Source organism: Pogona vitticeps, chromosome 1 (assembly GCF_051106095.1).
Source record: "Pogona vitticeps strain Pit_001003342236 chromosome 1, PviZW2.1, whole genome shotgun sequence".
In the NCBI taxonomy this organism is placed as follows: Eukaryota; Metazoa; Chordata; class Lepidosauria; order Squamata; family Agamidae; genus Pogona; species Pogona vitticeps.
The window spans coordinates 198,133,362-198,157,322 of record NC_135783.1 but is presented as its reverse complement, the minus strand read 5'-3'; the positions used below and the strand labels follow the sequence as shown (position 1 = coordinate 198,157,322).

The window sequence follows — 23,961 nt, the reverse complement described above, 5'->3', positions numbered from 1 at the left end:
GATAAGAAATCAGAAAAGGGACTTTTATTGCACAAGTCACTTCTAGTGCCCGGAATGTCTTTTCTCAAAACAAAAGTGTTTCTTTTTCTTTTTTTAAAAACCTAATCCTTTTTTTAAAAAAGCCCTATTCTAAACTATTTCATCTTTTGGGTTGGGCGTCCCTGTGTAGCTTTGTAATTGGAATACCGTGGCAGTCTATAGCCCTCTTAATGCACACATATTATGGCTATTAAATTTATTTTTGCAGGAAATGGAATAATGTGGATATGTAGAAATGTGGAGTGATATGAAGATGGTCATCCCATTTTCATACTCGTGTCCAGTTATATGTTTCTCAGTGGGGATTTCTCTATTTATATTTAGGTTTTCTCATTGTAAGCTACCCACCAGGTCAGTGTAGGCTCTGGGAATCCTGTTACTTCTACTTCCAAAGTCACCGGAGAACCTTCCATGACAGTTACATTAGACAGAAGCTTGGAGAAGCTAGGCGCCTGTCCAGATAGGCTGACCATGCTGTTCTTTTCAGATGTACTTTTAATCTCTTCTCGAGTGACCATCTGCCTCTGACAGCTTCTGGTGGCGTCTGATTGAAACAGGAGATCTGAGAATGCGTTGGGTGAAGCATGCAGCCTGCCCTGTTTTTTAGTCAAGTTATTTCTGTCATGCAATTGTCTCTGCACTTTTCCTGTGCTTCGGCGAACCTCATGGCACTGCAGATGCGTCTCACACACTTCACTCGACATGCAGAAGGCCGGCTTTGCTTCAGGCGTGCAGGAAAGAGGGCTGGTTTCAGGCAGTTCTGGGGAACTCTGAGCAAAAGGGGATTCCACTTGACATTTAGAGGAGTAGCTTAAGGTAGAGGAAGAATATCTCTCTAGCTGATCGGACATACATTCCTTCCTGTGACCACCATCAGGCAGGTCAGCGTAAGCAGCAGGGGTTAAGGGATCAGATTCCTCGGCCATTCTTTTACCGCTAGCGTTTATCTGCATTTGCACACTATAAGAGCTGACATGCAGGCTCCGCGAACTACAGCAAGAGGGCTCTTCCAGCTCCGTCTCAGAATGCAGAAGGTTGGATTCTGGGGTCTCGGAAAGCGGTGGCAAAGAGATATCATCAGGGGATATACACTCATATTCATCTCCAGAGGGCATGTCTTCTGCCAGCAGCTCAGCCTGAAAGCTGTCCTCTTTGGCAGGAGATGAACGTTCTGTGTCCGGTGGAACAGAATCCTCACCGGTTGGGCAGATGACTGAAGGATTGGCCAAAGCCTCCTCTTCCTTAAAAACAGAATGAGAGACAGAGAGAGTCTCTGAACAAAAACGTATACAACCCTTCGTTTGTTCTTGTCATACAATCTGCTTTGAAATGATGTAATTTCTAAGAGCGCAATGCATTTATTACATTTGAGGCTAATAGAATAGATCCCTTGCTAGTAGTCCTGGGAAATCTTAATCTACAGTTTCTTTACTATAAAATCAAGTCAATGGTCATCAGGCTCTTTCTTCTCTCTCTACGAATAAGCCCTTATAGTAATTCTTGAAATCTGCAACATTTTGTATTCCGGAGGATTTGGGAAGAGGAACAATTTAGAGTGTGCCATCCTATCGGAACACTATCCTTCATTTTAATTACTTTTCTCTCATACACATTCCAACACTAGCTGTCCCATGAGATTTAAATGTCCTCAACTTTCTGGGATGACCCACATTTCTGCTTTATTCCCTTCTCCAATAATTATTTTGTGATGGGTTAAGAACAGCCCCAAACTCAAATTTTCATGGCCACTAGGAATTGATTGATGATACTTACACACCACAAATGTCATACTTATATACCACTAGTTATAATGAAATCTCTGAATGGTTTATATAAAAGGTATTACACATCCAGAGCCAAAATATATAACGGCATAAGGAAATAAAAATAGTAAATCAGAGCAATGTCATGATTGCTTTTATGTCACAGTGGCCAAATTGCAGTATTGCAGTCAAACCTCTGCTATCATGGCCTGAATTCGATCTGGATAGATTCAGGTAGCCAGCTCAAGGTTGACTCAGCCTTCCATCCTTCCAAGTTTGGTAAATTGAGGACCCAACTCACTGGGGGCAAAGTGTTCCTTGCATCATTATGCTGTCAACCATCCAAAAAGAGTGCTCTAGCACTATGGGATGGTATGTACGTTGAAACAATAACCCTGGAAAATTTTATTTAAAAAGTTTATTTAAAACCTCTACATTTTCTGCTTCCAGAAGTGCATACAAAAAGTTATTCCAGAGAGTGGGTACCACTACTGTACTAGGGTGTCCTAATTTTGTGATATAACATGAGTGACGTTCCTTTTAGTGTGCATCAACCAACACTGCCTCCTCTGAAGGTCTCAGAGATCAACCAAGGAAGGAGGTCTAGGATGTAGCCAGGTCTCGAGTTATTGACGGCCTTTGCATTTCAGCTGCAGAACCTGGAATATGGCTCATTCCCAGATAGGCAGTCACTGCAATTCCAGAATGGACGTTACGTGTAGTGAGATGCATTCTGTACCACTTGCAGGTTTCAAACTCAATGTCCTACAATGGTGAGGTTACCAGTGTGTGAACCACAACTGGTAGAGCAGTGAGTGTTAACGTTGCTTCATTTTCATCAAAACATGTAGAATTCTTAAGTATATTTATTGGAAACATCCTTTTTGCTTTTTTAACTGGGAGTGAATTTCTGGTCACTTTCAGTTTTGAAACCAACTTCCGGGGGCGGGGGAAGGTACAGTGGTGCCTCGCATAGCGATGTTAATCGGTGCGGCAAAAATCGCCACTAACCGAAAACATTGCTATGCGATTTAAAAAACCCCATGGAAACGCATTGAAACCCCTTCAATGCGTTCCAGTGGGGTACAAACTTACCTTTAAGCGAAAATCCTCCATACGGCAGCCATTTTCGCTGCCCAGTAAGTGAGGAATCCGTCCCAAAAAAGAGCGGGTGGCTATTTTTTTTCCGGCGGCCATTTTGGAACCACCGATCAGCTGTTGGGAAAAAATCGCTATGCGAAAATCGGTAAGCGAAACAGCGATTCTTTCCCATTCAAAACATCGTTATGTGATCGCTTTTGCGATCGCAAAAACCTAATCGCTATGTGATTTTTGTCGTTAAACGGGGTGCTCGTTAAGCGAGGCACCACTGTACATGTGATTCCTAGAGCAGTTCTCTGGGGATGGCAGTGGAGGCGATAACAGCTTCTTTTCAACGATGCCTGCCCAATGCTGTTTTAAACAACGAATGGACTATTTTTCAGTTCACTATGAAACTGTGATTTGTTGCCAGTCTAGATTTGTTACAAGTTTAATATAGTCTTGTTATCAGTTTAAACAAAACCGCATATAATATGCATTAGAAATGAATTGACGCCAAGGGCAATGTTTGTAACAACAAAAGCCAAATGTTGTTCCAACCCTGAAATATCTTCTAACTTTTCTCATGGGACAAGCATTTGTTGTGAAGAAAAGGAGGACCTGATTAATCATAGTTTCAATGCAGAGAAATGTTTCCTAATGGAACGGAAACAACTGTGTTTCTGTCTAATATTGTAAATGGTGTAATGCAGTGGTTCTCAACCTTTTCTTGGCCGTGGCCCTTTTAGGAGCTCTTTCTCCTGTCAAACAAGGAAAACCTTTGGCTGTGTGCAAACAAGGATACAACACAAACAGGTGGCTCTGTGCCCTGCTTCAAATATGTCAAATGATATACAATAAGATACTTCTAAGTAGCCATCTGGGCACGTCCTTGCTGTGAAGGCATATTCTATGATTATTTAAGTGTGCAAACTGCCTCTCTAACTAGCTCTCAATAGTCTGAATTTTGCTCACACAAAAATCAAGAGGGGAAAAGTTTGCAAACCTGCTCCTTTGCCTTTTCTTTTACATAGTCCTTCTCTATCTGCTGTTTCTGTATTTCCTGTTCAGCTTCGATCTCACCAACAACAGTATCGGAATCTGGTGTTTTTTCCTCTAGTGAGCCTTCCTGTTAAATGAAGCAAAAAGTTACGGTAACGAACAAGACAGTAAGAAAAGTAACTGATGTGTCAAACATTTCTATACCTATTCAAACTCTGCACACAATTGTCACATGTCTATATGTAGACTTCACACTTCTATTTATACCAGCATTTATATCCTATTTTGGGGCCACAGAAGTACCCTGCTCTACAGTAATAAAATGTAATACAATATAAACCAAAAACAAAGCAAGAAAAGCAAGAAGAAAAAACAACCCACAACCATTTAGAAGAAATGTGTTCTAAACCTGAAGCCCTTGATCTCACCCCAGTTTTCTTTCCTAAAAATAACTTTTTCACATTTCATGAAGTTGATTAACTCAGACCTGCTCTTGCTGAATGATTTCACTTTGAATTTAGGAGATATAGTAATCTAACATATTCAGTTGATAACTGGTTTTGAGTGACATCTCTGCTGCCCTAATAAGTATAGTGTGTGAAGGACAGGTTCCCCTGTATTGTAGGGTTTCCTGTAGTCTTTTGTATGTTTTTGTGCGCCTTCAAGTCATTAGTCACATGACGCTTGCCAAGGACACTGAAATCCGGGCCACCCAGCATTCTACCTTCCTACATTGGAGTGAATGCCAGCTATTCACGTATGTGATAGAGACTAGAAAGGGACATCATTAGTGTTAGGATTCAATAGAGAACCTCCTTATTAAATTGCAGATTAAGTCACACTCTTCTCCAGCCTGCCCCACTCTGTGGACGCCTGATGTGGACCCCCAAGACCTTTTGTGCCATCTAAGGAGCGGAGAGAGACAATTTTGCTATGTATAATGCCACACGGCATCCTGTTCCCCACAACCTTTCCAAATTTTTGGCAATGAAGAGAAAATTAACCACTGGAAAGATCAAGAGGGGTTTTTCAGTAAAACCAAAGAAAATAAACAAAACTGAAGAAAACAGCCACCCAAGAAAAATACTTTGGGTGGGCAGGATGTGGCCCTCCAAGGCTCTAGGGTGGTCATGTCCAGTCCTTGCACCTCTGGAGGCTGCGTAGGGGCTGAAGGGTTGCGAAGGGGGAACTTCGCCCCATCATTCTGCCCCTTGTCAAGGGGAGCCACTGAGAATCAAGACATCCAACATCTGACTTTCTGTACTTCATCTTTGCAGTTGTGCTATGATGGCACCCAAGTTCCCTCTCGTCCCTTCTCTATTTCTGTAGACTGCTCCTGAACATGGCATGCACCTTACCAATCCTGCTGAGGTTCCACCCATACTCATACAAATTTCCACCTGAGCACGAGTGGAAGCTTTTTCCCAATGCAGTCCTGCTGTGGCTTCTGTTGTCAGATCTGGCCTTTTCGGACATGGTTGTACCAAGAGTCTGTGCCAGCTCTTTTGTTATATAATAAAAACTGATCTGTGTCTGTACTGAAACAAAAAGGTCATAATGCAGTCACAGCTCAACAGTTGGCACACTCCTTCAAAGCTGGTGTTTCCAACACAGAAGCTCGCTGGACTGGTGTGTAAGTATTCAAGATCATTTTCAGTAATAAGGGGTGGGGTGGGGGGAAATTACCCCAAGCTTATCTTCCAGTTCCATTAGGGAACTACACAATTCACTGACAGAATCTAGAACTTCCTTGTGTTTTGTTGCTATTTTTTCAACATACTTCTTTCCTTCTTCAGTACCTGTAGTTTACAAAAGAATGGAAGAACAAGCAAAATATTTCCATTAGTGCAAATAATGTAGGTAATGTAAAATATTAGGCTTAAATGTATTTAGTTTTTTTTTTATAGCACAGCCAATTTATCGTGAAATTTCGAGCCTCTGATGATAGCTCTCCAATGGGTGTGACCTCTTTCTCAGACCCTGGATCACACAATTTGGAGTGATCTTATTCACATTTACTCAAAATTAACTTCTCCCAGATCATTTTTTCACTGCTCAGTAAATATCCATAATATCGTACCCCTTTCATGTTTAAGCTGTAATGAAATAAAGTCACTGTTTTAATGGGATAAATAAGTCTATTACTTCTGCTCATTTATTAGACTTTTCAGTTTTAAAGTGATTGCCATTATAGGATCATAAATGCAGAAAGAACAGATGCTACCTAATCTTTATTTGTTCTGAAGCAAAAGAAACCTGATTTGTCTTTCTTATTTTCCCAAGAGCACACATGGAATTTTTGAAATTCTTACCATATAAATCCTTAGCAAGATTAGTAATCTGCTGAATTCTTTCCTCCTGTTGAGGGACAATAGGGTCAAGAAATTTGTTGAATTGCTTGTAAAGTATTTCTACCGCTTCTCTTGTCCTGCACTCTGATGAATATTTTTCAACTCTAGTTACTGTAGCACTTGTTTCTTCACACCAAAACTGACACTGTTGAAGAAAAGGAACAGAAATCTCGATCAGCCTGCCTCACTCTGCCCAAGGACAGCCCAATTAAAAAGATCAGGGCTTGCTGTGCTCTTTTATTATAGTGCGGGCCTAAACTATAGGAATATTGCACTTCAGGCATGGCTGTTGACAGTCTTAGATCAATTTTGTGAATGCCCTCAAACAGGCTTGTCATTATCAGCTTGTTTACATACACTAGGGAATGCTGGTTTAAACGACTGCCAATGTTCACTGGCATATCTTTGAGTTTTAGAATATTAACAAGATTTGTCAACATTCACAGGGACTCAAACATATAACAAATATCAAGTATTTCTTCTAATCAATGATATGATGCTGGCTGATTGGAAAGATTATTGTTCTTTGGAAAAAGCGATGTAACATTGTTATGTGTCATAAAAGGAAGTTATGTTGGTTGTACAGCTAAGTCACTCCTGGGACTTATATAGCTTTATTCTTAAATAAGAATAGAGTAGAAAGGACAAATACACAATCTAATTATAGCAATATACCTGCAAGGCGCGTGTGTGGGAAATAAAGTTAGGTACTCTACCATTCTTAAAAGTAAGAAAGCAAGCACAAAAGAGGAATGAACTAATAATTCTATCTTGTGGCTCACAGATAAAAGACAAAATGCTGTTGCTAAGTGTAGTAATTCATTCTAAAGTACTTCCATTGAATCAATGAAGATTTGGCAAGTCACCTCATCTATAAATTCCATTGATTCAAATGGGCCTACTCTAACTGTGGTTAACTTTAGCATAGTAAGGTCCATTTTAAATCAATGAACCCACAGAGGAGTTGACTGTTGACTTACTAAACCTTCATTGATTCAATAGGCCTACTCCAGTATGATTTATTCTGCTAAGCATATCTGGGTCACAATATCAGAGCCATAGCCAACCAAATCTGATCTGTGGCCATATGCTGGCTTTCTTGCTGTTGAAATAAGCAGGACTCTATGCATATATTACTTCTTGAATCATATATCTTATGGATATAAACCTGAAGAAAACACTATTGCTTGTACAACGATCCACTGTTTTGCTTTTCAGTGGGATGCATATCCATATATGTTTTCCCACTCCGACTATACAGAGCGTAGATGAGTTACTTTTTGAACTCCAACTCTCAGCTTCCCCAAGCTGAGAAGTTTTAATTGGTGTAAACCTATGTGGACTGTAGCCCACTTCTCGGGGTAACAAGGTTGGTCAGGTTTTAGAAGAGGTAGCCATGTTAGTTTGAGCTAGCATATCAGGCAAAACCAAAAGAAAAATAAAAAATAAAGAGGACAAAAGAATTGTGGCACCTTAAAAGTTAATAAGAGCTTTCTTGGACAAATCCACTTCTTCAGTCCCAAAGGTTGGTCAAAACATTTAAATAAATATACGAGTCTTAAAATTTAGGATGCAAATAATTTTTAAAAGATGGGTGAATGCCAACTAGAGATGGGGGTATTCATATTTGTATACAAATACCCCCCCACAGGTGGACATAATGACCGTTCACTCACTGTCTGCTACTGCTGTGGGCTCCGCGCTCCCTTCCTATCGCTTCGGAGCTCGCGGTCAATTAGCCACTCCTGGCAGGAGGCAGGACGAGCCTCTCTGCCAGGTTAAAGAGTGGCTGGCCACCCCAGTGCTCCAGACGGATAGGAAGGGAGAGCGGAGCTGCAGCAGCAGCAGACAGACAGTCCAGCCCCAGGGGGTTGGACCCTCGTTATGTCCACCTGTGGAGGGGTATTTATATACAAATGCACACTATTGCATTTATCTGTATTCAGGCTTTCTCCACAATGCTGGTATTTAAAGGTTGGGATATACCAACTGATTGTTGCTACACAAGAGTGTACATTCAACCCATACCTCAAAACTGGGCTCTTATCACAATTTAAAACGACAAAAGAACATAAGTGGTTTTCTTATACAGTACCTCTTCCATCATCTGCTGCAGGTGTTCCATGAGATTTAAGTTTTGTTTGTAATCCTCCAAAGTCTTGCCAAATTCGTTCAGCTGTTTCTCTAATTCATTAACAGATTCAGAAAGGATCTCGGCTTTATCACTTGGGAGGGTTGCGAACGAATCTAAGATTTTCTTCTTTAAATTCTCTGCCTTTTTCTTCAGTACCTGTTACAATGAAGACAGCAAGGTTAGTTTTTAGAAATTTATTTACATTTAACAGAGTGACAGGGGAAAATATTCTGCATAACAGCATTAGAAATATAGGAGAACACAAGAAATGGTACACATTTTTACATTTCAGTGATGATTTACCACTTCTGTGGAACCTAACACTTTATAATTATCCACAGAAGGTAAACCTGAAGTAACGCTGTTCTATATCCTTTGGCTGTCGGGTCTTACAGTGGTTTGGTAGGTTTCTGCATAGCATTTTAGCCTTTGTTAATTTAAAAAGTTTGCCTATTGCACAAATGACAGGATTATAATATAGTAACAATACTTATTTAATATTGAGGGGGGGAAAGCAGTTGTTTTAAACTCTAAAAAAAGGACAGCCCCTAAGCCAATTACTAACAGAAAAATGATCTTTGACCTTTGGTGTTCTCTTACATCAGCTGCAATAAGAAAAATATCTGATGAATGGTGTCAGTCATATCTGCGTTCCTTTGGGATAAAGCTGATGGACCAAGTTCAATGTTAGTCCTAACTCCAGTGAAATCAATGGATCTAAATGTTACCTATTATTAACAAATCCCATTCATTTCAAAAGGTCTTTTTAAATTTGGGACAAACAGTAGATTAGGGTCTATGTATGCAGAGCAATCAATTACTGTTTGCTAACTGCTATAAACTACCTGCATTTTTTCAGAATATGCCTCAACTTGCTGAATCTGAATTCTTAGTGTCTTGAGGTTTCGTGCTCTTTCTGTTTTCTTGCTGTAGTTGAATTTCATGTTGTTGAATTTCTTCTTGAGATCTTTAAATGATTCCCTGAGCTGAAAAAAGGGATATTGTTAGTTGAACTATGCCAGTGATATAAAATAAATTTATATCATATACAGATAGATAAATATAAGTTCTAAAGTCGATTAAATTTACATCTGAAAGCATTTGTGTACACACGGCATATTTCCATGAGGCTAATCTCTATGTTGGAAAAACAAGTAAACTATAATTTTGTTAAGTGGAATGTAAGCATTTACTCCGTTGAAAGCACAGTGTTCTAAAAGGAAGTGAATTTCCAGGCTAGAATACCTAAAAATATCACGGGGAAATATTCAATACATGTTATCGCTGCTAGGGAAAACACATATATGCCAAAACTCGTAAGTGATTCCACCATGTGTGAGCCAAAAGGACACTGTGTGCTGAACTCTTCTACACACTGCACTTAGATACAAATGTGAGTTGCAAGAACATTTATTGTTTTCTGATCTACTTAATTTTTTGCCCTATCCTGTTATGGGAAGGGGTATTTTCTGTTATGTTGAGATGTGAAATGTTGTGTAGACAGACGTATCTATATGACGTCTGTATGAGCCTTTATAAGGATGGGTTTAGAAAGGAATGAACGGCCTCTCGGCAAAACGAGCCTCGTGCTACCAAACCTTCTGGCTAAATAGTATCCCAAAAGCAACCTCGTTGCAAAACAGTGTTATGGGAAACAGGGAAGCCCATGTTTTTTCTAGGATTTTGTCTTTAAAAAAATTGCTATGCAGGGAGCAGACACCAACCATACTGGCGATGGAACTAGAAGGGGGCTCAGGGAGGGTGAGGGTCTGGAATCAAGCAGTCACTAATGAAGTTTTGTTCTTCATAATGTTTTTCCGATTCCCCTTTTGAGGCCTCCCAAATTGGCAGCCATTGCTGGAGCAAGTGGCAGAGCATTCCAGTTTAACTATGTGCTCTTTCAAAGGCTCTAATCTGATCTGATCTGCATTTCTCACCATCCAACTTCAATGAATTAAGAGGGATTCTAGTTTTACAAGGCAGGGAGGGGGAAAAATGTGCCCCTTGTCCAGTTGCACCATACCATCCATAACTGTGTATGTTTCTATTGAAGTCCCTCCTTGAGTGTCTTTTTTTAAATTAAAATTTATGTTAATTAAACTTAATTCATCTTATTAAAATTAATTTTATTACAATTTTACCCCACGACTTGACACAGATAAGGACATTTTTAAAACTCTTGAAGATTTTAACTTTTTCTCATAGGGAGGTTGCTCCAGTTCCCTAATTTTTTTTCAGTTGCACTTTAATGGGTCTTTTACACTTTTTAAAAAAGGTGCTGTGGCAGGACTCTAGACAGTACGTATTCCAGGTGCTCACCCATCACAGATTTACATCTACCTTGAATACAAATATTTATATTGGTATATATAAATATATCACTTTATATTGATTTCATTTATAACTATGTCCAGAATGGAATCTGCAATTTTCAGGAGTCACACAGCTACTTGGTCAACATTTTTTTCCCTAATTCTCCACCAAAAGGCTCTTTCTTGCCAGTCAGTTACTTTTATTTGAAAAATTTTATCCTGCCTTTGTCCTAAAAAAAGGACCCAAGGCAGCTTATATCCTTTAAAAAGTCAATACTGAAAGTGCTTAACCATAAGTTATATGAACACTTTAAAAAGAAATAAACATTATATTCAACATATTAGATTAAAAAAATTACCAAAACAGATTTAGAAGCAACCAAAATACCAACCTACACAAATACAAATCATTCAATTTTTATTAACCCTTCTTAGATAAGCAGTCACTCAGGGAAAGCTTGCCTGAAAAGAAAGGTCTTTGCCTGCTTGTGGAAGGACAGCAAAGATGGGGCCAACTTAGCTTCCCGTCGGAGGGGGTTCCAAAGTCTGGGAGCAGCCACAGAGAAGGCCCTCTCCCTTGTCCCCAAGGAAATATACTTGTGAGGGTGGTGGGACTGAGAGAAAGGCCTCTCCTGGTGATTTTAACACCCAAGCAGGCTCAGAAAGGAAGATGGGGTCTTTGAGGTAGCTTGGACCCAAGCTATTTAGAGCTTTATAAGTTAAAACCAATCCTTTGAATTGTGCCCAGAAAGAGATGGGCTCACATCCCATTAGTGTGTGCACATAAGCATTTATTTGTTTGTTTGTTCTTACACAACATACACAATTTAATTTTTTTAAAAAAATATTTGTATCACTTGCTGTTTTCAGTTTTCAAATATTGTCTTGTTTAACAATGCAAGCCACCTTGGTCCATTTTTTAGATGGGGTAAAAATATTTTAAATAAATAAATAAATGACTTTTCCTTTGGTTAGAGGGACCCCCATTTGTGATTTTAACCAGGACCCCAGCCCCACTTCCTCTACAGTTTGGAGCTTTTTGCAGTTTGTTTTTGTTCCAACTATCCTAAAACGGTGGTTGTCAGCAACACCATCTTAAGTTGCCTTACTGCTCACCTCTAGCTCCAGGTCAGTTACGAAGAAGTTAAAAAGCACCAGTTCAGAGAGAGAGAGAGAGAGATGTGCACGCACACCCACACACCCACCGTTTATAACCTCTTTTTTTGCCAGAACTGATACTTTATTCCTACTTGTTGCCTTCTGTTCTTTCTCAGAAATAGTTGCCCCCAGTAAAATAGATTTGATTTTGCATGCCCTTGTTAAAAACTACCCTTAGGTAGATTCCCACATCAAAAACAAATAGACTAAGATTCAAAATCTGGCTTGAATTCCAAGCTTACTAGTAGAGATGGGCAACAGATGATTTGTGGTGTGGTGCCCTGCCCCCTCTCTGGCAGGCGCCCACTCAAAAGCAGTGCCTTGAGCAAGCAGGGCAGGGAAGCTTCCGAGTGGGTGCCCACCAAACTACAGCAGCAAATGAACTGGGGCAAACCTCTGAACCAGGGGTTTGTGCCCATCGTACTTACTAGGAAAACTATTAGGGTGACTACACAGGTATTTAGTCCCCTCTAGGGATGGGCTGGTTCATTCTTTTTGCTGGTTGCCAGATGGTGTATTTAGTAGAGTGAACCCACCAGACTCCAGAGCATTATTACCTGCACCTTTCTGAGTCCTTGTCAGGGCCAGCAATTCTTTTAGGTACAGATAGGATTGTTCCATTTGGTTCATTTCCAGGACATGCAATCACCAGGAGCAAACAAAAAAGGAGCTTCCTGCTTTTAACTTCCCAGCTGGTTTCGCTTTCCCAAAATCTCGAGTGACTTAAACAGTCGGCTTAACCACTTAATGGTACTGGAAAATTGGGAAATCAAAAACGTGCTTCTTTCCTCTGCTCCTTCATGGAGAAGAGAGCAAGGAAGTAAAGTTTTTAAAAAAATCAAGGAAGTGCCAATGCACATTTTAGGGAAAATGAAAAGTTTTTTTGAAGACTTCTTCCCAGAAGTGGGAGGAGACGGGGGGGCAAGGAGGAGGAATTTTCCTCCTTTTCCTTTCTAGCTTTTCTTAAAAGAAGTAGACCAAATAGGGTTGCTTGAGGTGAATATGCCATGTGGATGCAAAGACTGCAGCACACGGTATACTGGATCTCTACCCGACCTTAAGCAACTCAATTTAGCCTGCACTACCCCGTTCCAAAAGAGCTGCATCGCCAAGCCCTATATTAAGCTGTAAAAACCCAGAAAGCTTTCAAACACCCATTAGAATTCATCCACAGCCCGGTTTCCTCATTCACTTCAGGGAATCAGAGAATTTATCGTTCATCCTAGGTGGCAAAACAATTGTTGTGAAAAGAAAAAAACTAAGAAAGCACATTCAGTTAATGAGCCCTTCAGACTGGATGGGAATAAATAAATATGAACACGTGATGCACAATCCTGAATAAACGCGAACACATGATGCACATTCATGCTCACGTGATCCCAAAATAAACACACTTAAACCTGTTTGCTTATCCAAGAGCTGTTTGACTCCTGTCCTTACTATGAGTTATAAATAATGTCTCCTACTTTAAAATATGGTTCTCCCATTACACGAGGATTTCTAATTATCCTTATTAGTTTATCCTAAACTGCAGTGGTTGCAACTTGCTTAGGGGTGCATCAGATTCATGAAAGCTAGAGATTCCCAGTCCATAAAATCCACCTATTCCTCCCAATAGGTGGCATAATATTTGTTTAAAATATAAATTAATTCCTCTTTCCAGCAGGTAGCACCCTCAAAATGAACTACACGCAGCAAGAAAGTGCCTATTCCTACTTTATATAGGGTTGCCATACTCCAGTTCACCAAATCCAAGTAACCTAAGTTGCACCTCAATGCAAAACCAGGCAGGGTTATTTGAAGAGTACGCAAGTTTGCATATTATACAAATTAAGCACACTTTTGTCCTGCCTTGGAACCATCTATACATTAACCCATGATTTCTTGTAAAAGAATTGGCCGAAACAATGACTAAGTGCCTGTCTTACATCTCCAACTCTATGAGGCTATAGACTTGCTTAAAACAAGAAAAAGCCAGCCAGCTTGACATCCAGACCATACAATGTTTTCGGGCGGCGTGGCTAACCTCAAACCAGGGGATATATGGCAACCCTCCATTCAATTTACCCGTGTTCATTTTAGAAAGAATTTGCAGCTCCTTTTCTCTTTCTGCTGGCTAAGGGGATGGTATGAAATAAGATATTCTTGATCCAGAAAAGATAGCGCATACATCAGGAGATCTGCAGCTGCTGACACTCTTCTTCCTCTTAATGGAAAATGGGCTGAGGTTTTAGACCTTTACAGTGCCTGACAGCTACCGCTCTGGCTGACTGTACTTTCCAGACAAAAGAATGAACAGTTTGGCATCATTTGATTGGTGAAGTTTCCTTTGGCATCAGAAGGAGCATTATCGCTCCATCAAAGTGAACAAAGCAGCAACGTTCCTTAACTTGCTGTCTGCCACTGTTCCTTTTGCCTGTTCCTTCCGGTTGTGGACCGGTTGCATAGGACTATCCTGGGTAAACATCAAAGACAGGAGCAAGTGCATTGATAAAACAAGGCAAAGAAGCAAATAAATAAATAAATAAAATAAAGCGAACTGATGTCGTCCACAATCTTCCCATGAAATAAAGAGAAAAGACATTGGTCCCTGCATGTACTGCTCCAGCCCTACAGTAAGTGTGCTTATTTCTTTCAGTCCGTCTTAGTGGAATATTTGCAAGTAGGCAAAGCTTGGGATGAATCCTAAGTGCCGATAACTCGGTTACAGGAGTACAGAGTTGCTACACCTTCAGCAAATGTTGTTTTTAATTATTTGAGTTCTGTGGAATAATAAAATTGCCTCTAAATGCTGTGGGCTAAAGCTATTCACTTCTACACTAGCTGTCTTGAGGATGGCTGGCCCCCAGGGGAATACCACTACGGAGGACTATTGTTAACAAATTAAAGCATGGTGGCGGACTGTAATAGATTTGACATGACTCAAATGTGGAAACTGACTTATTCAAACAAACTGCTTACTTTTCTGTTGAAAAGGGGCATGCATCATAGTGCTTCAAGCAATTTTGGCCCCTAAGAGCCTTGCAGACGTAATTTGTACAGCTTTCCTAAAGCAGAACTATTTTGATACAGGTAAGGGGCTGGGGTGCTGGAGGAGGCTCTTGAGAGTCCCCTGGACTGCAAGGACAAATCTATCCATTCTCAAGGAAATCAACCCTGAGTGCTCACTGGAAGGAGAGATCCTGAAGCTGAGGCTCCAATACTTTGGCCATCTCATGAGAAGAGAAGACTCCCTGGAAAAGGCGCTGATGTTGGGAAAGTGTGAGGGCAAGAGGAGAAGGGGACGACAGAGGACGAGATGGATGGACAGTGTCATCGAAGCTAGCAACATGAATTTGACCCAACTCTGGGAGGCAGTGGAAGACCGGAAGGCCTGGTGTGCTCTGATCCATGGGGTCACGAAGAGTCAGACACGACTTAAGGAGTAAACAACAACAATAACAAGGAAGGATGGAAAGGGTGTTTCATGACAATCGCTGTGATTTAATGCACAAGAAAGCAAAAACGAATGATAAAGAGAGAGAAACACTTTGTTTTAATGATCTGCTTATTGTCCTTGTTCACAAAAAGAAAACAATAGAGCCGTCTTTCATTTCCGGTCCAAAACAAACAATTTCAGGAAATTATTTTAATGTGGACTCCTCTCTTTATGTGTAAATAATCCTTACACTTGTATTAACTGATTTTTAGAGAACATACACTTACAACAGCACAAACAAAGGAATTTGTAATTTAGTACAACATTTCCAATACTGAGAAAAACTAGAGAGACAGATCAGCCTATTTCTGCAGAGCAAGGTTCTTGCATTGCTGTGAGACAAGAAGTTGTTGTCAAGCAAATAGAGTACTGGGGCAAACTCTGTTAACAGTAAATCTGGCCATCCTCTGCACTGGATGGATGCATATTTACTAAAAAGTGGTACTGACTTGCTATATAAAGACTTGCCTGTAACTCTGGTTCTTCAAGTGGTCATCTGTGAATGCACACAGTTGGGTGACTAGCAAGCTGACTTACCAGGAGGTGGAATGTTATGACAAAGCAGACACAAGGACAGCGCGACCAAATGACGCATCAGTCTTGGCCCGGGTTCAAATGGTGAGCAAGCACCAGCTGGAGCAACCATTGAGGAGTAGGTGTCCTGCATTGGGGGGGGTGACAGCATCTTAAAAAGCAGAGACATCACCTTCCCGACAAAGGTCAGCATTGTCAAAGCTACGGTTTTTCCAGCTGGACCATAAAGAAGGCTGACCACTGAAGAATTGATGCTTTTCAATTGTGGTGCTGGAGGAGACTCTTGAGAGTCCCCTGGACTGCAAAGAGAACAAACCTCTCCATTCTGAAGGAAATCAACCTGAGTGCTCACTGGAAGGACAGATCCTGAACATCAGTCTTAAATACTTTGGCCATCTCATGAGAAGACTCCCTGGAAAAGACCCTGATGCTGGGAAAGTGTGACGGCAAGAGGAGAAGGGGACGACAGAGAACAAGATGGATGGACAGTGTCATCGAAGCTACCAACATGAATCTGACCCAACTCCAGGAGCCAGTGGAGGGTAGGAGGGCCTGATGTGCCACACATGAAAGACCACACATGACAAAGTGAAGAAGGAAGTTGAGAACAGTGTCGAGTCTCATTGGAATAACAGGCAAGTTACGTGGTGACGCAAATTTGGAGATGCTTCAATTGTAGGTATATAAAGATGTAGTAGAAGGTTTATGGGAGCAATCCTTCATGATTATTGGGAGTTGAGGCAGAGCAATTCCAAGCTCTATTTTGGGTGGCATTGTCATGATTGCTCCCGAAGACCTGGACCCAGAAGGGTTAACTGTGGCTGAAGAGAATGTGAAGAGATCAGAAACACCTGAACTGCCTCCAGATTCTCCTTCCACAGCAGACAGGCTTCGGGCCAGGCTTTGGGAGAGACTTAGGACAAGAAGATCAGAGGATCGCTCAAAGGCTTTCCACAGAGACCTACGTTCATCTAGTCCTGAGTACTAGCAGAATAGAAAGCTTTCCAGTAGCTCAAGGAGCTGTTTCATTATAAAACAAGCTTCCAGTGAAGCCAGAAACTTCATGGAAGCAAGGAGTCAAAACCTTGGCTTGCATCCATGCTTCTTGCATCTTGTTCCTGACCCTGAACTCTGGATTCTGCCCTTGAACTACGCCGGTATTGGACTTCGAACTCTGACTCTGGACTTTGACACTGGACTTCCTTCTGTGAGTTAATTTATGGACATTGAGTTTGCATTCTTGGTATTCTTGACCCTGGACTGGTTTATCAGACTTCAGCTGTTGTAACCCCCGGGAACATGACAGGCATCCACAATAAATGAGTTAGGAAGAGGATGTTTAGAAAGAAAGGTGGTAGTAGCTCCATCGGTCTTGTAGAGGTTTTCAACCCTCCTGGGAATCTGAGGAACAAAGAATGGTTTATTCCATGATTATTTAATAAGTCTGAGAAGAGACAAGATGAAGACTAGGCAAAGTGGTGGGGTTGTTCTTGAGTAATATTCTCATAGACCTTGTCAGACTCTTCTGGTGCTGATTGATCAAAAGTGAGGTCCATGACCTTAGCGATACAGAAAATAAGTTGGGTGTATGATATGAAGTCCTCTGAAGGAGAGGGAGGGTGGTTCTCTGCGAAGTCAACGTCTGATGTGGGAATACTGGGTGGAGAATCTCCCCTGGTTTCAACATCAGAATGTCAGTGTTGGTATTGAAATGAACGGGGAGTTCATCTGGAAATGGAGAAAGGCCCCACCTAACCGATACTGAAGGACAATTGGAAGGTTCCTCAGGTGGTAATGGGTAATGTTTACCCTTTGTTTTATTGGACTTGTGTAGAGACACGTGGTTGGCATTGGTATCAAGTGACTCTGGAGGTGGTCCTTGGTATGTTGTAGTGACCTTTCAAGAAGAGAACTGGACTTGGGATAAAGCTTGGGCCCAAGGTGGTCAGCTTGGTACTGAAGCTGCATGTCGTGGTCATTCCGCCATTAATTGGTAAGTGTCTTGATCAGGTGGAAGGGATCTCTTACGATGCCGAAGTGGTACTGGAGGTGGTGGAAGAGTGTGCCATTCATCTTCCAAAGATTGGTATGGAAGGACCTCAGCTGCTGTTTGGTATCTAGGTGAAGATGGTGATACGGAAGAAGAGTCTGAATGATAGGAATAAATATAACTGTGTCTACAGTACCAAGGGTCTAGTTCGTATGGTCTCAGGTCATAATAGACTTCAGGCTCGTAGTAGATTGGATGATCATAAAGCCGCACCTTCTTGAAGTGGCAATGTTGGTATGGTGGTTCTTGGGCCATAGGTGTGTGGTGCATGTCAAAATATAGAAATTTTGTAGGCCTGAACATGTATAAGTGTTTCATTAACGAGCTGCCATTGTGCACAGATGTGAGGATGCTGAATCACTCTGGAGCTGATGCAATGACTTGAAACCAGAAGAAGACCATGTGCAAAAGGATGAAGTCATCTGTATTCTGATTGGACTAAAAATGCCATGTATATGTATATAAGTGGACTGTGTCTTTGTGTCTTTCTCTTCCTCTTCCACAACTTGCTGCCATGCATGCTGTCCGTTTGTATAAAGAGTTCCTGCCATGCTGTTAAGATGCCTGCCTGTAAATAACTGTAAATACTTGTAAATACAACCGTCTTGCAACAAAGAAGAACTTGTAAGTGTCTTCAATAACTCTGCGTATTTTACTGTCGCCAAAACCGTGACAGTGCAGAGCACAAGATCAGTGACCTTCAGTATCCCTGTGAAGTTTAGTGTGGTGTGTCTTATGGGTCCTCTTCCAAGAAGGATCTTTCCATATTGAGTTCAAGACCAAATCCTATGTATGGCCTGGAATTGAGCCAACCTGAGATTAAGGGCTCTCCTGTGCCAAGTGCATAACTGCAGTGTCCTCAGCTGAAGAGGTCCCCCAGTCAGAAGAGAGACCTATGGGGAGGGTGTGGTAGCAGGCAAAGGGAGAGGAACAGCCTCATCCTCAGAAAATAAATCAAGGAACACCGTCTCCTGAAGAGGATCTTCCATAAGCGGAGACGGCGTAGCTGGTTTATCCACAGTGTGTTTGGTCTTGTGAGAGAGTGATGTTTTCTTTTTCCTTCTAGGTGTATCTGACGGTACCGAGGTTGACTTTGGTGTCCATACAGTGGAGTGAGCCAAGGTGGGTTTCAACATCAATGCTGAAGGCTTTGGTGTCAATGTCTGTTAAGCCTTCTTAGTGGGTTGGGACGGTCTTGAGGTCAGAGAGTGATTTTGAGAGCTAGGTGAGGCTTCTGTGGTTTGGGCCTGGTTAGGATCCATTGTCAAGCGCTGAGGTGGTTGTAGGGATTTTTCCCAGAGGAAAGATCGTAACCACTGGAGGTGAAGTTTAAGCGCTGGTTTAATTAGATTTCTACAGGCCTGAGACAACAAAGTTTGGTGTGCCTCACCTAGGCAGAAGAGGCACTGAGAATGCTCATCAGAAAGAGTTACTTTATCCGGGCAAGACTTGCACCGCTTGAAGGAGCCAGAAGAGGCCATAAAAGAGCAGAGGGCCTGAGTGGGAAAAGGGTGGGGAAAAGAGATTCATTTCCTATATCCTGTTTTTTCTCTCTTCTTCTTCTCCTTCTTCTTTTTACTGTGAAATGGGTGGGGCATGCGCAATGGGAAGGAGGTCCTAAGGGACACCTGTAAAAGCTCTAGACGTTTCTGAGAGTCTCTGCTCAGGTGCACTAAAACCCAATTGTCTGCATTCACAGAGATTCCGAAGAAGAAACCTCAGATTTATCTTAAAATGCGGAAGCTTTCTGTCCTAAATGAAGAATGGATATTGTAAAAGAAGCACAAAGTTTTTTTTTTTTAAAAATCCTCTTAAAAAGACATTCAAGAATGACTTTCTTCCCGTTTTGACCATGATTCAGAATAGTGTTTTGTGCTTTTTCGAAGACAATATACTTTTAGAGTTGGAAGGTACATTAGAGGTACTATATTTTTCTGTGTATACAACCCCCCAATGTATAGAATGACCTTGTTGGAGACGGAGGAGCAGTCAACGGACAGCAGCGAGAGGTGGCCGAGCATGGCTGGTCCTTTGCCTATGGCTCCTCCTGCTGCTGCTGCTGAGCCTACAAGCGGTGCTGGAAGAGACTGCAGCAGCAGCAGGAGGCGGAGACAGAAGCAACGGAGCAGCCGCGCTCGGCTGCCTCTCGCTGCTGCCCATTGACTGCCGCCGCCCGATTGCCCCATCCACCAATCGTCTCCTTCAGGCAAGGGACAAGGTGGCAACGTGAGCTGGAGGTAAGCCCTGGCAGGAGGAGGCGGTGATCCGCCAGCAGCAGCAGCAGTCAATGGGCAGCCACGAGAGGTGGTCGAGTGCGGCTGCTCCTTTGCCTCAGTCTCCGCCTCCTGCTGCTGCCTTCCCGGTATAAAATGACCCTCAATTTTTCCTCTAATTATTTTAGGAAAAAGTGTTGTTTTATGCATGGAAAAATACAGTAATCTAACCTAAGTCACATTTCAGGGCAGATTCAAATACAGAATTCCTGTTATCCTGGCTTAAATACCTAAGTAAAAGACAGCCAACCACATCCTGGGCCAGTCTGCTCAACTGTCGAACAGCTCTTACAAAATCCCTTTCTTAGTTAATCAAACCCTGTTTCTTTGCCAAGTCCTCCCACTGGTTCTCCAGTCTAGCACTTTATGGCAACAGAGAACAAGGCTGCTCCATCTTTTGCATGACATTTGAAGGCAGCTGTCATATACCTAGTTTGTTTTGTGTTCTCCAGGCTAAACATACCCAACACTTTCAACCATTCCCCATAATAATTCCAAGATACCTCATAGTTCCTGTTACCTCTCCTCTGGACTGTAGCCACCTTATGACATGATTTTCACAGTGTTGTAATTTAAGCATTACAGGTAGAGTACAACTATTTCTCATGGACACAGTGTTTCTGATTAAGCATTTTTATACAGCATTAGCTTTTTTTTAAACAAACCACATTATTTGCTGATTCATGATCAGCCTATGATTAACTGAGACAATTAGATCTTTTCTGTGGCCAAAATCTTGTTGCTTAGAGTAGTAAATTGCACTAGGCCCAGTTGAGTCAATTGGATTTAGTGAGTCAACTCTTCCATAAGTTCCATTATTCAAATAGGTCTACTCTAACCATGACTTATTATGCTAAAGTAAGCTTCAATTAGAGTAGGCCCATTTGAATGAACATATGGAGAGTTGACTCGTCTTGTCTTCACTGATTTAGTGCAGTGGTTCTTAATCTTTTTGAAAGAAACACACCCTTGAGCCATTGAGGAAGTTATCACTGCCCCCCTCCCTGTGGCGGCGGTGCCGTGGGGAGGGGGACAATGATAACTTCCTCAGTGGTGGTGGTGGTGCCACAGCAGCTCCATCGCCCCCTATCATCCCCCTTCTGTTCCTTCGCCCCCACGTTGCCCCTTTTCATTCCATTGCCCCCCTGAAACACGAAATCGCCCAGGTTAAAAAACACTGATTTGATCGACCTACTCTAGTGTGATTTACTATGCTAAGTATCAGGATTTTGGCCTACAAGTCCTGCTTCCCTGCTGCTTCGCCATCCTACACTTTTGCTTTGTTTTCATAACTGAATGGAATTACTTTTACAGTATCTCTATTGAATTTCATTCTGTTAGTTTTAGCCCAGTTACGTCTAGTTTAGAAAGAGAAATTTGCTCCTGACTCATCGATCTTTGTCACTGATAATTCAGATTCCCCTTTAGATTTTTAAGCAGTTTCACACTGCATTAATTTTACATGTACAAACAGCATCTTGGATAATAGCATTTTGAAATTGAGTGTGGATGAACAGGAAATGTGAAAAAGACAGGGAAGATTCAAGCCTTTCTGCCCCAGGTAGATCCAGAGGATGAGAGTTGTACTCCCCATTGTTCTTCCTTCAAGTAGAGCAAGCCTGGGTGGCCCTGGGCAAGCTGCACTATCCCAGGGCACACACACGCCCCAAGAAGAAGGGAAGGGTAATCCACATCTGTTTATTCTCTACCTTGAAAACTCTGAAAAGGGTCGCCATAAGTCAGAAGTTACTTAACAGCACATAATTATCATTAGCTAGAATGAACTTTTTGCTACTAGTAGAAAAGAAACACTGGCTTGCTTCTACCAAGCAGGCAATATTAGATTATTACTCGATGCACATCAAGTGCAATTGGACAGGAACTGTTGATGGACATCTGTTGATAGAACAGCCTAAACCATGACAGGGACAATCTTCTGTTCTTACTGCAGTCCCCAAACTAGCTCTGTTTTTTTGGGCAGCCTCAGGGTAAGCATGTGAACTGGTACTTGCAAAATTTCTGGTTCTTGGCAGTTTTGCTAGACTCACTAGGCTGAGACATCTCCCTCTGCTACAGCAAGGCTCCCAAGCTTTCTGCAAAAACAACACCTGCCCTATCTCTGCCCCACCCTACCCCACCCCCTTCAGCATAATGCCCTTTCCAGAGAATCATGCCTAGGAAATACACCACAAGTTGTGGTGGACAGGTTGGCGTTTCTCCTGGCAAGGAAGATAATAACCATCAAATGATAAGTCACAACAAGGAAACACTATCCAAAATCTCGTTCAGCGGACAATAGTTTCCATGATCTCAGAACTAAATATTGAAACTATGAATTTTTTTAAAAAAAAGAAAAAATAAAGAACTGTGTTAGCCATAAGAAGCAGCCGCCCAGAATTATCCATTTCAAATCCCAGACAGCTGATGTAGAACAATCAGGTTCCTCAAGTGAGATGTCATGAATAAGCAGGTGAAAGAGAAAGCAGGTTTCCCCCTCTCACCGAGCACAGAAGACTGCTTGAGGGCAAATATTCCAATCAGCAGAGGTGATTACAAGCTGTGGCCACCAGAGATTCACGTCGACAAAGATACATGGTTCCAGAACAGTACAAGTAGTGTGTGTGTGGGGGGGGGGGGAAGTAAAGCCAATGTGTATGGATATGCCCTCGGGACTGCGTTATAAGACGCATGGCCTTGCATTGGTATGACACAGACAAAGTGAGATGTATAACAATCTGAAAGCCAGAAAAAGTAAAATGCAGATTAGAGGTGGGCATGAATGGAGCCCTGTTGCTTTGCGTGAAGCTGTCAGCCAACCACTCCGACAAGGAGGCGGGACAGAGATTCTCCCTGTGCAGCCAAGGAGTGGCAGCCTGGTCTCCTGCCTGGACTGGGGTGCTGCTGGAAAAGGAAGACCCCAGTGGCATGCAAGCAGGGTGGGTGGGAGGAGGGTCCTCACAGCACCCAGGGTGCTGCACAGACAGCTTCGTACAAAGTGGCACGACACAATTCGTGCCCATCTCTAAGGCAGATTTTCAATGCTGATGCATCTACCTATTTCTAAAATACCGTCAGGAATCCAAAGCTGTTTCAATGCCTCATGTCCAAATTCTGTGTTTTTTGGACGGCAGATCTGCATACTTCGTGGAATGCTATTTATGAAATTGAGGGAATTTTCAGAAGCACTTTATAATGACAGTGGAAGTCAGCTGTTTCAAGGGGGGGGGAAGTTGTCTTACTTAGGATGTCCTGAGATTTTGGACATGGCCAAAGCAGTTCATTAAATCTCAACCACTATTTCTGCATTGTGAAGCATTAAAGGGGAGGGGGACTCGATTCATACACTTCGAGAGGCATCTGTGCTTTCGAATATCCAACAGAAAAAAAATATCAGCTACGTTTCTTTTGTGCAGGAATGGAAGTTGGTTGTTGTTGAAATATCTCTGAAATGATGCGCCACTCAATGGGACCAATGTAGCACTCCAAACTGGAGATTTGTGCCTGCTTCATGTTTTTTAATGCCTTCCCGTACCTATCATCTGTTTCTGCACGATAAGCAGACATGTCCAAGACAACAGTACTAATGGCAATTGCCAGCTCAGAGTTATATCTACACAAACACAAGTGCAAGCAAAGATTTTGCCTGTTCAATTACAGAGGTACAAATGTCATCTCTAAAACTGGCCTGTAAAACAGCCACCCCTCAGGAGGAAACAACAAAAGGACATTTGTGAAGAGTACCCAAAAAAGCAAGAAACCAAGGGAGACAATTATTTCAATTATTTAA

General features: G+C 41.9%; 1 protein-coding gene across 1 annotated transcript in view; it reads right to left on the bottom strand.

The window, feature by feature from the left end:
• Positions 1-23,961, bottom strand: part of CCDC141 (coiled-coil domain containing 141) — a 165,627-nt gene that overhangs the window by 26,303 nt on the left and 115,363 nt on the right. Inside the window, exons 18-23 of the mRNA XM_078393864.1 lie at positions 9,215-9,355; positions 8,331-8,525; positions 6,197-6,380; positions 5,571-5,683; positions 3,889-4,011; positions 388-1,280 (exon numbers count right to left, since the gene is read on the bottom strand). Coding sequence (XP_078249990.1) covers positions 388-1,280; positions 3,889-4,011; positions 5,571-5,683; positions 6,197-6,380; positions 8,331-8,525; positions 9,215-9,355 — 1,649 coding nt within the window. The remainder of the gene's footprint in view (positions 1-387; positions 1,281-3,888; positions 4,012-5,570; positions 5,684-6,196; positions 6,381-8,330; positions 8,526-9,214; positions 9,356-23,961) is intronic.